This window comes from Melopsittacus undulatus, chromosome 5 (assembly GCF_012275295.1).
Source record: "Melopsittacus undulatus isolate bMelUnd1 chromosome 5, bMelUnd1.mat.Z, whole genome shotgun sequence".
Classification (NCBI taxonomy): Eukaryota; Metazoa; Chordata; class Aves; order Psittaciformes; family Psittaculidae; genus Melopsittacus; species Melopsittacus undulatus.
The window spans coordinates 57,593,773-57,609,006 of record NC_047531.1 but is presented as its reverse complement, the minus strand read 5'-3'; the positions used below and the strand labels follow the sequence as shown (position 1 = coordinate 57,609,006).

The 15,234-nt window shown below is 41.7% G+C and overlaps 1 protein-coding gene across 5 annotated transcripts in view; it reads left to right on the top strand.

Annotated features, from left to right (window-relative positions):
* MICAL3 (microtubule associated monooxygenase, calponin and LIM domain containing 3) overlaps positions 1 to 15,234 on the top strand; it is a 108,497-nt gene that overhangs the window by 65,814 nt on the left and 27,449 nt on the right. For all 5 annotated transcript variants that reach the window (XM_013127828.3, XM_005144358.3, XM_013127830.3 and 2 more), the window contains 7 exons: positions 2,608 to 2,745; positions 4,840 to 4,902; positions 7,999 to 8,100; positions 8,755 to 8,886; positions 9,289 to 9,380; positions 10,963 to 12,832; positions 13,763 to 13,857. In XM_013127828.3, coding sequence (XP_012983282.2) covers positions 2,608 to 2,745; positions 4,840 to 4,902; positions 7,999 to 8,100; positions 8,755 to 8,886; positions 9,289 to 9,380; positions 10,963 to 12,832; positions 13,763 to 13,857 — 2,492 coding nt within the window. The remainder of the gene's footprint in view (positions 1 to 2,607; positions 2,746 to 4,839; positions 4,903 to 7,998; positions 8,101 to 8,754; positions 8,887 to 9,288; positions 9,381 to 10,962; positions 12,833 to 13,762; positions 13,858 to 15,234) is intronic.

Here is a 15,234-nt window from a genome sequence, read left to right as displayed (position 1 = left end):
AATGCGCATGAACAGTGACCCCCACATCTTTGGGAGTTTCAGATTTGTTCTGTACATGTGGGCTACTTGCACCCATGCAATAAGTCAGACACATGGACACATCAGAAGCGCTGCCTTTGTATTGCTTGTGTCAGCAAACTTGCTTTTTTGTTGTTGTCCTTTGTTGAATGTGTGTCTGTGGGGAGAGTCTGGTGGGGAAGTTGGTCAAGCTGTGGTGATCCCTCAAGATTTTTCAAGCAGTCGTATAATGGGCATAAAATGAACCTGACATTGCAGTCTAACTGATTGTGTTAGTTTCCACGATGCTCTTGCACTTTTTTCATGGTGGTTTATTTTGAAGCACTTGGTCCTAATAGTTTGTTAATCCCTTATTCCCTCAATGTGGTTCATTAGAACCAGAATGCATGAGCAGAAAACCCAAGTGCCTTCCTGAAGGTAAGAGGGCATATGCAGTTCTCAGACTGCATATTTTGTGGCTTATGGTTGTACCAGCTATAGCTTAGCTTATGACCTTTTTTTTTTTAATTAAGAAAAAAAAAAAGGAAGAGGTTTTACAATTTTTACCTATTTAACTTTTCTGATGGTAAAAATGAGAAGTATCAGTAAGATGGCTAAAGAGCATAACTGAAGTTCCCCTTAGGGAAAAGCTAGCTTTCAATATGAGTGCAATTAATGTCCAGCTTCCTAAAGAGCTTAGCTGGAATCCTTGAGAGGGAAGGCCATGCCAGGTGTCATTTGAAATTCTCAAGCATTAGACCTCAAGGAAACAGATTTGTCCATCAGCCAAGCAGCAGTCCTTCCTAGCTGCCTGTGCTGCTATTTATTTACTGTCAAAGGTGAGAAGGACCCATATATCCTAATCAGGACAGCCTCAGGCCTCTGTCCAAAGACTTGTGGAGTAACTGAAGGTGTATATGTTACGCTGGTCTAAATCCCAGATAAATCGATATTAAACCATGCAGATCATGTGGGACCTGCTCTTTCCAAGACTTGCTGAGGACTATATACTTCTCAGCCATTGCTGGCAAATCTAAACCGTTTAACACAAACTTTTGTGTGGCAATGCAAATGCTAACTCTACTCATCCTGGGGCCTGCATGCGAGTTTTTTGGTACAGAGTGAGGAAAGCCCAGGTTTCTGTTCCTGCAGGATGTCCAGTAGCTCTGGTAAACCATGTGGTTGTGCTAATTGATAAGGCAACAGAGACACAAAATTGCTGAGTACTTGCCTGAATTGTAAATCCCGCTCTGCATTTGAGTTTGTGTGTCTGGACCCTTTTTCCCTTGATTAACCAGCTGGTAATTCTGTCCTTCCTGCAGTTCCTTCTGCCTGTTTCTTCTGCAGTTTTAATGCCAAATCTCATGCATAGTTATTCCTGAAATGGAAGTCCCAAACACTGTGTCATGTCTATGGAAAACATGGCTGGGAGAGAGGAACTTCGTTAAAACGAGACAGCGGGAAATGAGTGTGACCTGTAAATGCAGCTAATGGTACTTGTTTCCTTCAAAAGTAGTGCACCATCTGAAAATCTAACTGCTTTTGAGGTTCTTAACTGCTGAAACAGGGTTTTTCCCTACTCAGTGGTAATCCAGCTGTTGTGAAAATTGACTTCCTACTTCATAAAGTAAGTGGGCATTTTCCTTTCAGGATAAGTTATTTGCTTTTGAAGACCACTCCTACAGATGTTGAACACCTGTTCCCTGTAGAATGAGGGCATGCTGAGCAGTTGAACAAGTTGCTTATCAGTTGGTTTAGGTGCCCATTATTCCTTTTGACACACCATAGGTAGCTGGGCTTTGTGTACACACATAATTGAGGAGTAATGCAATTTCTTTTAGACAAATGAATCTGCGTAACAGGAATTCTCTTCTGGGGAAGTGGGGGCGCTGCTCAGTCCTAATGAAAATGCTGTTACTCCTCAGAAAAGAAATTTACCCCTGAACAAGTCAGTACAAAAGAGCAGGAGTAAACAAAGTGTTTGAATTGCTAAAGTGAGTGTATGCCCTTTATATATGCATATACACACGGAAGTGAAACTCTGAGATCCATCATGTAATTGAATTCACAAAGGAGTACATACTCAGGATACAAAGGAGTGCTAAGCTTTATAGTAGGGGATGAGAGACCTTTCATTTTGGTGCATCAGACTACAATGCAGGTTGTTCCTTTCCTTTAACAGCAAGATGGTTTTGGCAATAATCATAATGAACAGGCTGAAGGAGCTGGAAGTTTGATGAATTGGTATTTACATACCACATACTGTTGGACACCCGGAGAATGTCTTTCATTTCAGCAAAGCTGCTTGCAATAGAGAGGATCTACAATGATGTTTTTAATAGCATCTCTCTGCCTTTGGAATGGCATTATTCAGCTTTGATGGGAAGTATGAGGAGTGCTGTATTGGTGTATGCGTGCACACACTACAATGAGCCTTTTTTTCTGTCTGTCATGCAAACTGATCTTAGCCAGTAATGTTTTTTCTTCTTCTTTTCTTCTTTCCTTTCCTCTGATGTGTTACCTTTCCTTTCCACTGTTCTCCCACCTTTTCCTCCCTGTCCTTCATGCACCCTGCCTACAACTTGGTATGCCATGCCCTCCTCACGCTAGCTGGAAACCTTAGACTGGAGCAGATTGTAAATCCGGTTGATCCTCTGGAGATCCTGGCAGATGTGCACTGGACACACATCCGTGAAAAACAGGAGGAGGAAAAAATGGTCCCAACCTCAAAGTCCTCCACCTCCAGAGGTAATCTCCCCCGAGCCCCACTCCACTGGTTCCTGGATCACAGTTGCAGCTGTTTAACTCTGTTGCTTCTGCGCCCTTCAAGAGCAGTGTACTTCAGCAGGGGCAGCAGTGGTTGCAAGGAACTACTTCCAAATTACACTGATATTACACTTGGTTAAACACTTTGCTTTTCAGGTCTGTGTCTGCTTGAAGTGAATGCTTTCTCAGCTCCTTGGTGGTGTGACTTCTTCTGACCCATTGTCTGCCTGTTTTGACTCCATAGCATTTTTCATCACTACACACGTGATTTGATAGTGCTGGCAATTAGCCCTCAGTTACTGGCTTTAGGGATAGCTGTGGGTTTTGTGGCAGTGAGGGCTCTGTGCTTCTTTAGGGAAAGCTGAAGGACTATGTTGTGTGGCTACTACAGCAAAGACTGAACAGGGTCAGGTTCTCTATTGAGCATAACTCTCTGCTGCTGCTTTTCAAAGTGTGTCTATTATTAGCAGGGAATGATGGGATTCAAAGAGCTTGCCAGTGTGATCAGTGATGGTTTTGACTCCCTGTGTTTAAGATATGACAGTATATCTATTTTCTGAAGTGAGGTGTGACCTTTTTGAGTTGCTAGTTACTTGAAGGAAAACTTTGGAAGGGGAAAATGACAGTAGTATAGCTCTCTTGTAAGCACCTTCCAGCAGTCCCTGCTGAACTTATTCTAGACTGTATTACAGTGTGTCTTAAGGTAAGTATGTGGCCTTAGTTGCCTTCTGGGGTTAAACCACATCATTGTCATAGGTGCTTTGCCTGTGCAGAAACCTAGACTTAACCATGCAGTTGATGAACAGTGCTGGTCTCTCAGTCTGTGACCATTGTGCCAGTATTGCAGAGGCAGTAAATATGCTGTGGGAAGCATACTTTTACAGCAGATGTGAAATTAAGTTAAATGACTTATCTCTATTAAAAAAGCCTAGGGCTTTACCTCATGTTCTGTTCCAGATAATTATCTTTTCCTCATAGTTCTAGATGTTTGGCTTGGTCTTTTAACCCTAATCCAACTTGTTACAGATCAGTTTGTCTATGCTTGTAATTGCAGTTTGTAGAATGCATTGGGATTTTCTGGTGTGAAATCTGCTCCGTACAAATAAGAGATGGATGTTTCCTTCCCACTACAGCCACAAAATAGGCGAAGTTCAGCTGTCTGTAACATTCAGTATTCTAGAGTAGTTTCTTAATGTTTCTTAAGTTTACTACAATTAAGGTTACTTTAGCTTCTGCTTGACAGTCCATATCACTAGTGTCTAGTTTTTTCTTTCCATTTGTATTTTCTAATTACTACTTTTCCAGCCAGAAAAATATGATCCTTCCAAAACAGATTTTGTGGTCTTTCCAACTTCCTTTGGGAAGGAAGGCAGTATTTCCTTGCCTTCTGCTGAAACTGGAGCAAACTGGGACAATCCTGATGGATTGATTAGCTGCTTCAGTCAGTCGTACAACAGTACAGGTGTATGCAGGTATAGCAGCAGTTTGGTTTTTCAAAGAGCTGTCAGTTTATGCCCTGTATCCATGTACTTGTGGATATGCTGTAAGTTTTCAGCCTGAATTTAACAGACAAATTTGTTCCCAGGTGAGCAGTATTTTGTGATACAAGATGTTTGGAGAGACCTTCTGCAGCAGTGGCAATGAGTTTTTTTGTGAAAGCCTGGGATAGCGTGAAGGTACTCTCATTCTGCTTTGGGTGCTCTTCTTTGCCTGCTGGCATTTGCACCTGGGAGCAGAGGTTCTGGGATGCCTGTTAGGACTGCCCCTCTCTTGTTGCTCAGCTCTTTCAGCTCTTAGTTTCCCTCCTCTGCAGAGTTTCAAGTGGAGTACAGCTGTGCAGCAACTCATCTCACTTTGCCATCTCTATTTCCTCTAACATTACAGCTCCTAGAAAAAGAGTAGGTCTCTGAGTATGTTCTCTCCATTTAAATCCCAAGCCTGGAAGCTGTTGTTTTAACATCTCATAGGTTTTATTCCTGTGTTTGCTACTGAAGTTTCCCTCTGTCACTCTTCTGGTTTAGACACTTACTGATGGTCTAATTTGATTTCTTACAATTTATTGTTTTTTAAATTCAGCATCCGACCTTCCCTCCGTACGCCATGAGGTGGTACAGGCGTGGCTGGAGACGGTCCCTGGAGGTAGTTTGGTGATGTTCTATGTATTCCAATGCACAATAACCCTGCCCGTCTCTTCTCCATGCCTTCAGCAGCTGAGCTGGTACTTTAACCCTGGAACTTACAGCCCTGTCGCTACTGCATGACTGGATGTGGAGGGAGGGAGGAAAGGGGAGTGTGCATGCACGCCTTGCTCAGGTAGTCCATTCTTGCATGAACTCAACCATGTAACCCTCCTGAAGGCAGGCCAGACAGAGAGGTTATCTTGGGAGTAATAATGTGGAAGGAAGAATCTAGTTGAGTGCTTCAATTTGCTTTGTAAACTGGAGACTGGACCGGTTATTCTTTCCCTAGCTCCTTGTCTAAAAGAACATGGGGCTTTCTTGCAGTTGAATGATTGACAGAGAACACTTAATTCCAGTTCTCTAGCAACTGCAAACTGTAGTTACCTGGTGAAGTAAACACAAAGAAGAATAAGGTTGAAGCTGAGATCTTTGGGAGTAGTGATGGCTGTTGTGTCTCCTTTGACTTGGGGTTCATGTTATTTAGGAAAGCCTCAGGAAAGCTGAAGAGAGCTTTCTCTTCAGCAGCTCAAAGAGAGCTCAGCTGCCTTTTCTTATGTGGCCCTCTAAGCTCTGTTACAAAACCAATGAGCATAAGATTCTGGGATTAGAGTAAGGATGTAAATTCATGTAAAGCGGTGAAGGTGTTAAAATCAGTGGAACAACAGTAGGTTGTGACTGGGTAGTTGATCTACAGCTGAGTTGCTTTGGTACATCAGAATAGCTAGCTTGCCTATAGACCTTTGCTTCTGCTGCTGCTTTGCAAAGGCAGCAGTGTTTACAAGATGTCTGCACATGATGCAGTTTGCTCACAGCTGCTAGCTGATACAAACCAAGTGCTGATCTGAGTTTCTGGCTGCCATAGTGTGTAGCTTCTGAGTTATGGTGTGACAGCTTTTGGCCTCTTGCTCCTTTTCCTCACTGCATATACGTATATGCGCAGTATATGTATAGTATAATGAGCCACCTGCAAACTCTCCATGTCCCTGAGTGGGATCCACCCTTGCACCAAGTTGTTATTTATCTATGCCTCTGTAATCCTCTGTGAAGTTCTGTGTACCAACCTATTCAAGAACTGACTTTCTCCCCTCTCTCCAGCATTCCTTATATGTCTCATGTCAGTTCATGGTTTCTGGATCCGAAGACACACATATACATAGTGGTGGTATCAGATATTCCTAACAGAGTTATATTTTTGCAAGTACTCACATTTGCTGCTGCCATAAAACCATCCCATGACATTATTCTTTCCAAAATAACATAAGCAGCTGTATACCTAAGCAACAGTCAGACTGGGGCACTGGTTTTGTTCAGTACATTTGTAAATGCCCCTCTGGGCACTCCAGCCTTTGCCATATGATTCAGTCTCCTATGCTCCACATCCATAACATTCTGGATTTTATAAGCCTCTGATGTAAGGGAATAGGCCAGTGCTTTATCACGCAGAAGAGTAACTGCTTTTTCACAGTAGTTGACAAAATAAACTAGCCCATATGTTTATTTGTCTTAGTACTACAAGGGGAAAAGCATGGAAAAGATAAATTCTCTGGTTGAAGGAAGAAGCCAAACCAGCCACTAAAGGCTGTGTTTTGAAATAAACAGAAACCTGTATTAGAGAAGAGGCTGAAAGACCTCAGTTTTAGGGAGGGTTGGTTTGTTTTCAAGATTCTTCTAATTAGCAATGCTAAGCATATAAATGGTTCCAACCATTTCACATTGTCACTAGAAAACAAAAAGGATTAGGGCCTCTTCCCTGATGCAGGAGAAAGGTGGTGCAGCATGAATCACTCCCATATGGCTACAGAATCCAGAGGCTGCATCTGGACTGCCTGTTGGAAACAGCCTCTCACCCTACCATGGGAGGTAAATGCTGGGAGCCATGCCAGGAGTCCTCCTAAAGATGATAGCATGACACTGTATGCATTCAGGTCTAGAGATTTGCACCGCTTAGTTTACTCATATAGGTGCAACAAAGAAGGTTATAAATCTGTCTGTTATCATTGTTACAGGACCATATTCTAAGTGCATAATTAGCAAACATGGTGCCTAATAATACATGCTGACTGTGTATGCATTTGCAATAGGACATACAACAGCGTTAAATGTTTGCATGTTGTTGAACACAAACTGATGCTAACTTACTGCACAATCTAAAAATGTAGTTGCCTGACTCTACTACGCAAAAAAAAACAACCCCTGGAAGTGCTCACTTTTTTGTATGTTTAAATTGTTTTATGAAACTGCTTAACAAACAAACGTTAAGCAAAATCATCTGTAGCATGAGATGGGACGAGGTGTCACCAGGTTTATGTTTTTTAAAAAGTATCATTTAATAATGAAATTCAGCCCACTCCAGTCTTCTCTCTCCTCTTGTGAGTGAATCCTGTCACAAGTAGTAATGGCAGATGCCCTTTTCTTTATTTTGACCCAGCAAATCAAATTCTGATCTGTAACTGAAAGTTTTGAATATATCTTTCTATTCACTTTAAATATCTCAACTTACATCCTAGTTACTTGTACAGCACAAGTGTCTCAGACCCTGCACAGAGTTAAACAGTTTCCAAATGTAATAATGATCTATCACAGAGGTAGACTCTATCTCTGACTTACACCTTAAAAAGCCTGTTTCAGTTTTAACATGAATAGTTGTGGTACATTGTTTTCACCCAATACATGTATGCTATAAAGTGATGGCAACTGGTAAAGAAAATAATAATCTTCCTGGAAGAACCATAAACTTCATTCTGGTCTGACGTCCTCCCAGTCTTCTTTTTTGTTTAGTTTTGCACAAGGCTTGTTGCTCAGAAAAGCTCTGACTGCTTTAAGTGCAAATGCCTTGGAGGCTCCCCAGGGGAGGACATTCCTTGATTTGTTGGAATCTGGAAGTATCATTTCACCATAGATGTCTTTCCAGGTGACACATTTCAGGATTTCTTGTTTTGACAGCAGTTAATGAATATCTCCACTGTAAAGTGTTGGTGCAGTTCAATGTAGAGCCCTTTCACTGTATAGTGTCTTTTTTTTCTCCTTTTTTCCTCAATATTTGAATATATTCTAGCTCCGTGTGAGGATGATGTGGAGGATGAGCTGGGCACAGAGCCTGCAGACACAGAAGGGCAGGCAGGTGAAGAGGGAGACACGGGTGCAGAGCTGGATGACGGTAGGGTGCCACTGTGCATCGTTTAAACCTGTTGTGTGAACAGAATTTGATTGGCAGAAAATACTTTGAATGAGGGTATTTGTGATCATACTTTGTATGATTTTTTTTTTCAAACCTGATCTTATTTTCAGTGATTTAGGGGGGTTGTTTTAAATAGTCAAGAGGGAGCCAGGAGTAAAGGACAGAAAGAAACAGAAGAACCTCAATGCTGTCGGGTTTAGAACAAATTTCTTGTGTACTTTCACCATCTGCTAACTAGAAGGCTTGCTTTGTATCCATATTCAGTACTAATCCTTCTGAATAACAGAAACAGAAGTAAATTTGTGAAAAGCCCACAGTGCTATGCAGAAAGTCTTCCCTTGTAGTGTAAAATGATCTAAATATTCCAGGAAACATGGAAAATTTTCCAGAAAACCATTAATGTATGACTTCAATTACTAATTTAGTTATTTATAGTAATAGTCCATCATTTACTGCTTAAATGACTCTAATTAGCACACAAAAAAGGGATTGAAACATTTCAGGTTCTGAAAGTGATTAGCACCATGTGAACAGGAGGAAAGGATTATGAAAGACTTTTAGATAATAGAGGTCCTGATAGACTTGTATTCAATATTTATTGGGTTTTTTCTCCCTTTTTCCACCCATGATCAGATGACATCCCATCTGATGCAGAAGCAGAGTTTCGCTTACATCAAGGTGGCACAGAAGAGCCAGAACTAAAAGTCTCTGAAGATGAAGAAGATGAAGAAGAAGCAGAAGGTGCTTCTTACAGTGTGACAAAAGGTAATAGCTTTCCCATCAATGTTTGAATGATTCTAGTTGCATTTGAGGTAGTCTATACATTTATTAGATTTAAGAGAGCACAGTCTCTTGTATTTGCATAGTCTCACTACTCTCAGTGGCAAGGCATGTGCTTACATTAGCATTTTGAGAAGAATGTTCTGAATCCGTTAACTGCAGCTTCCTAAAGTGTGAGAAAGCATCCAAATGCTTTTCCTGATTGAAGTTTTTATGTTCAAAAGCTTGTGCCATTTTTGATGTTTAATTTTTTTGTCTATGTTCCAGATGTCCAGTCAAGAGTTTATAAAGAGCTGAGAAATTTGTCACTACTTGCTGTGTGTAACACAAAAAAAAAATAGTATTAGTGGTCTCATGTGTATTTGGAAACATTTTTGCTTTCCCTAGATCCATGCAAGCCATCCATCCCTATCCAGTCACCTAGTGACACTGTTCTTCCTCTGTCTCCAGTTGAAAGTCCCAAAACAAAACAAGCAGAGGTAAGAAAGGGAATTTGTGGAGTTTTCTGCTTGCCATCTGTAGTTCAGTAGAAGAGTTTGCTGAATAAACTAACGAGGGCTAACAGCAGTGTGCTTTCTTCCTTTCCTGTCTCTATAATTTATGTTGATCATCTTGAAATCTGATTTCATGTAGACTTAAAAAGATAATGTACTACCTTCAGTGTGTAGAGGCTCTGTCCCAGTCACACAAGTTCTCATCACAAAGCCCTAGAAAGAATTCTGCAGAGTATTTTCATTTCATTGTGCACTTAACTAGAGACAGATAAGGTGAATGAGGGGAGCCATAAGCAAGGTGTTTCCAGTTTGTCCTTGTTTGGCTGTCTTTTCTGCACCAGAAGCAGAGTATGTATAGTTGCAATTCAATATTATATTTGTATTATTTAGTAGTAGTTAAACCAATGCTTATTTCTTCCAGAGTAACAACATAGTTCAGCTTAGGGATGTGAGACATGTCAGTGATGTACCATCATGCTGTCAGCCCTGGAGTCCACATGCAGATGTGTTTCCAGCTACTGGTGTTTCAGATCAGGAAGTACATGACCCTTAAAATGTTCAAATTTTTCCCTCCCAGGAGTTTGCTTTTAAGGAATTACTGAAGGATTAGACTTAATCCTAGAGAGTTTTGTCATAAACCAGTTTACTTTTACAGTGGACATATTATGGGATAAGCCTGGTTTGCTGATAGCAATCACTGACAACATTAACTTTCTGTTAAAATTAAGGGGTTGGAGTTTTTGTTTTCTTTGTTCAGCACTACTTAATGATTCTATTAGACATAGTTATTTGTTATATCAGGACAGTGCCTAAATGCTGTACTCAAGACCTGAGTGTTTAATATGTGTCATATAAGTACACAGATAGATAGGTTTATGCTCTAATGCTCATGTGTCCAGTACACCAAACTGTCTACTCTCAAAAGCAAGCTGGTAGAAAAGATGCCATTGGAAAGAATAATAGCAGAACTCAGTAAGAGAAGTCAATGAATTGTGCTACTGAATAATATGGTAATCTAGATATAGGAGATGAAAACCAAGACTTGTCAAACCATTATGGGGAAAGGGAATTACAGCTTAATTTATTCTTATCAGAGAAAGCACTCCTTGCTTTAAGAAAACATTACAGCAGATCCTAGCCAGCACAAAGTGCTATATTGATGAGAGCCAGAGAGACTTGCATCAAATCTGTCTGAGTTGAGGCACTACCACAATACACAGAGTTGGAGATTCAGAGGGAGAACAGGAAAAGATAGAAACAGAATTCTGGAATTTAAGTTACTGGTTGTAATCCAAAAATAAAATTTGCCTTGTTGAAATCTACAGAGGACAGTTTATACATTAGGGCAGCAAAACAAATGATACCTGATGAGAAATCCTAATTGATGTTCCAGGTCTGCGCATGGGATTCTATGCGTGGGGCTTTTCATGTTTTGATACTTGTATGGTTTCCTTATTGCTAACTTTATTAAAAGAGGGGAAGAGAAAGAAAGAACCCAAATAAACAAAAGAAAACCCAGTATTCTGATGTGCCCACTGACTATATTTCTGGGTTTCATTTGTTGTAGGATGTAAAAGATCCCCTGGCTGAAGTATCCCGTGCAATAAAACCTCCAGAGGCACGCTTCTTTCCTGAGCCTTTCCTTCTTGAAGGACCAAAGGATGAAATTCCCAAAGACAGGAAAGTTAGGAGCCCTCTGGTGCCACCATCGCCAGTGTTATCCCAGCCAGTTGCATCACCAGAAGCCATTGCATCTACATCATTGGCAGAGTCTCAGCCAGCCTCACCAACACTGGCTTCATCTGCAACATCTGCTCAAATGCCTATCTGTTCCCAGCCTTTGCCTTCTGCTGAAACATCCATTCCATCCCCAGTGGAACCTCCAGTATGCTTCCAGCCTGTCCCAGCCTTAACGTCTACTCCTTTAGCCAAACTAGTCTTCAGGGGCCAGGATAGTGAGGCGGAAAAACTGGGGAGCCCTACTACTGCAGAAGAAGCCCTGAAACGGAGTAACCTTGTAGAAGAGTTCTGGATGAAGAGTGCTGAAATCCGGAGGAGCTTAGGGCTCACCCCAGTAGACAGAAACAAACGCTCAGAGACGAACTTTAATGTGTCTGCCCTTGAGACAACTCCTCTGAAGACTTTTAATACTGAGAAGATTTCAGGGGATGAAAGGATCCATCTTGTAAAACCCCAGCCCGCCCCGAGAAGACAGGGATTGTCCAAGCTAGAAAATGAGCAGATTTCTCTTCTGACTCCAAAATCTCCATCAGAAAAAGAGCTAAGGAGTTCCAGTGAAGTAAGAGATGTATCCAGCAGTTCTGGACTTGGCCTTCAGGAGAGCTCATCTAACATGAGAACTATGGCTAGCCAGAGCTTCAACACTTCTGACTCTACTATGCTTACTCCACCATCAAGTCCACCACCACCGCCTCCTCAGGGTGAAGAACCAGCCACTTTGCGTAGAAAGAGGCATCAAGCAGTCTGGCAGAACGAAGTTGAAGCCAGGTCACCTCCAACACCAGCATCAACACCTCCTGTTCCCCCACGCCACGAGCCGACCTCTGCTGCCAAAGAGCCAACCCAGGCCAAAAAAGACGACGTGCGAAAGTCTTTTGCAGAGAGTGTGGATGAGATTCCATTTGCTGATGATGTAGAAGACACATACGATGACAGGACGGAAGACTCGAGCCTTCATGAGAAGTTCTTTACACCTCCTACCAGTAGGCCAAGGCCAGAGAAACCACGCCTTTTGCCTTTGGTCAAAGAAAATGGTGGCCCACCCTTAATGGAAGGAGGGGTTAGCCAGAAGAAGCGAGTGTTGCCTGAGATTTCTGTGGAGGCCAAGGAGCTTGCTGAAGAAAGAATGAGAGCTAGGGAGAAGTCTGTCAAAAGCCAAGTGCTGCGGGATGCTATGGCTAAACAGCTGTGTAAGATGAAAGATATGGAGATGGCTGCAGCTGCTGCTGCTGTGACAACAAGGGCAAGAAAGGCATCTTCTATGCCCTTGAAGACCAAAGAGTTGTTTTATGACTCTCCAAAGCATCTGGCTTTGAAAATAGCAGAGGGATCAACACGAAAGCATGATGGTGCTAGTGAGAAGTTCTTCACTCCTGCTGCTGATATGGCTGGACCTGAAGGGTCTGTCACCTCTTCAGAGGGCTCCAGTGGGAAGAGTAAAAAAAGAACTTCTCTTTTCTCCCCTCGTAAGAACAAAAAGGAGAAGAAATCCAAAAATGACAGCCGGCTTTCTGACAAATCTAGCGGTGGGACGGAGGAAGCAGCAAAGCCTAGGTCGTTGTGGAAGTCTGTTTTCTCTGGGTATAAGAAAGACAAGAAGAAAAAGACTGATGACAAGTCCTGCCCAAGTACTCCCTCAAGTAGTGCCACTGTGGATTCTGGCAAGCACAAAGCTTCTCCACTGATTATAGCTGCAGGTATAATAGATCTATGCCTCTGCACTGTGTACTTTTCCTACGGCTAGGTATCCTTGACAGTATGTTTGGCTTACTTTGTCATTGAGCTGGTGTGCTTTATGACATTGCTTCCCAGCAGCAAATGGGCAGATGAGGAAAAGTGCTAGTGACTAGAACTGCGTGTTTGCATATTGACAAAAGTTGTTGATAGGCCACTGAAAATAAATAGATCCTTAAATAAAAGCTTCACTCTTGGTATGTACAAGGCATATCTGCTTTCTGCCTTAGACTGGTAAAAAGTAAAGCACTGTTTGTTGTAATCAGTTGTTTGTGACATTTCATCTCTATTTTAAATCTATTCATCATCTTTTCTTTGGGTGATCTGTTCTTTCAACCTGGCTCCGTGGATGCTGAAGACTGCAGGGATGCAGTTACTGCTGTGTTCTCAGTGATCTGGCAACTGTCTGCTCATCTGTGAAGTAGGGATTCTGTGACCTCATGTAAATCTCACATGCCATCAGGTGCAGATGGAGATGTTTAGTGGCAGCTTGTGATACAGTGAATAAGTTAGCCATAAATGTGATCAAAAGTGAGCATGTTACATTTCCCTGGCCCTGTAGAAACAGGCAAAACAGTGCTAGCTGCAGTCACCCAGGTGCTCTGTATATTGTCAGAGCATTTGATACAGTACAAAAAGAGAACCATGACCACTATTTTTAACAGCATTTGCAGAAAGTGATGCTTTCCTAAAACTTCTCACTCACTAATATTGATCATTTTGTGGATCGGTGCTTCTCTGACAGCTCTGCAGTCGCAGGCAAAGCAACTGAGACTGCATAAAAGGACTATTTCTGAAGCTTAGTCAGACAACTTGCAGCTGAGTTCTGAAATGTTTATAGAAAGAACAGTCACCTGTTCTCTAACTTCCCTTTTTCATTCCCATCTTCTCAGATTTGCAGCTCCGTCAACACCTGAGTTTCTCGGAGGACTCTGACCTCTCCAGTGACGATATTCTGGAACGCTCCTCCCAGAAATCCAAGCGAGAGGTAGGCAGATGGTAAACGCATTTGAGATGGATCTGGCATTGTGCAGATCAGAGGCTTAAAGAACTACATCAGAAACTTGGATGATTAATTTAGCTGGTTTTACTGTTTTTTCTGAGGAGCAGGCTTTTCTATAAGTTGGCTGACTGTTCTGCCTACAATAAGTTGGTTTCACTTGGTTTCACAATTGCAAGCTACTCCCTGCTGTTGTTACATGAAGGATCTGTTATCTCACTATGACGTTATTTTACAACAAATACTGCAACTAGAATAGTGTATTTTGTCCCTGTTGTGAGCATGCCCATGATCTGCAGAAAACACACGTTTATTGTCAGAAGAATAAACTTCACTGGCTCTAATGTTATGGCAAAAAGATAATAATGAGACAGTTCTCACTTTTTGTAAGGGTTGATTTTAGGATGTTGTTTACCAGCCTCTTTGGGAGCTTGAAGTGGTAGAATTCCAAGCAAACCAAAGACAGTAATGTATTTTTGCATACATCAAGAACATAGTCAAGACAGATCATCAACTAAGAGGTAAGCTATAGTCTGCAGTTCTTCAACTCACGCAGGTTTTCTTATTTTTCCTGAGAGAATGTGAACAGTCTGTATTAGTACCTCTTCTGTTTGGAGAAAAGATGAGCCATCAGCTCTTTCTTCCATTTTGACCCTGCTTTCTTTGAGGACTTGGGATCATTTAGGTTGGAAAAGACCTTTAAGGTCATAGAGTCCATTACTGATTATTTCCACACGTCTGTATGTGTAGATAACAACTGTTAAGCTGAAATACGCAGTTGATCTTGGCCTGATGTTCTCATTCCAGTGTGGTGTGGTATTAACTCTGCTTCTTCTGAGAGCTGTTTCTTGTTTCTGACCAACCTTCCTAGCTAGTGCTGTAATGTCATACCATAAGACATATCAATGGCTTTCTAGCCAAAGTAGTTTCACTCTAAGTGAAACTCAAGAGAGCAGAGTAGAGGAAAATCACCTTCCCAAAGTGCCAAAGTTAGTGGCTTTTAAACTAATCATTTCAATTCCAGAATGCCGCTATTAGTGCAAAAGTAAGAGAGACATGTAGGGAGCTGCTCAATCATTATTAACAGGGAAGAGTCTTTCTTTCATTCCTGAGAGCTTCTAAGTTCTGCTAGACAGTGTTTGCAAGGTTTGGAGGCATAAGTAGGTATTCTATTGACTCCACAAAACACAAAGGCTCTTCTGGTACTGATGAATGAAAAATGTGTTCCCCCCATCCTTTCCTGGTGGTGCCTGCTGTCTCAAGCCTGTCATCCAGTTGTGCACAAATCAGTCTCAAATGGCAGGTTCTAGTTGTCATTTGGCTCAGGTGGCAAAGGTATGGAAGTACTGCAAATAGAAGTGATAC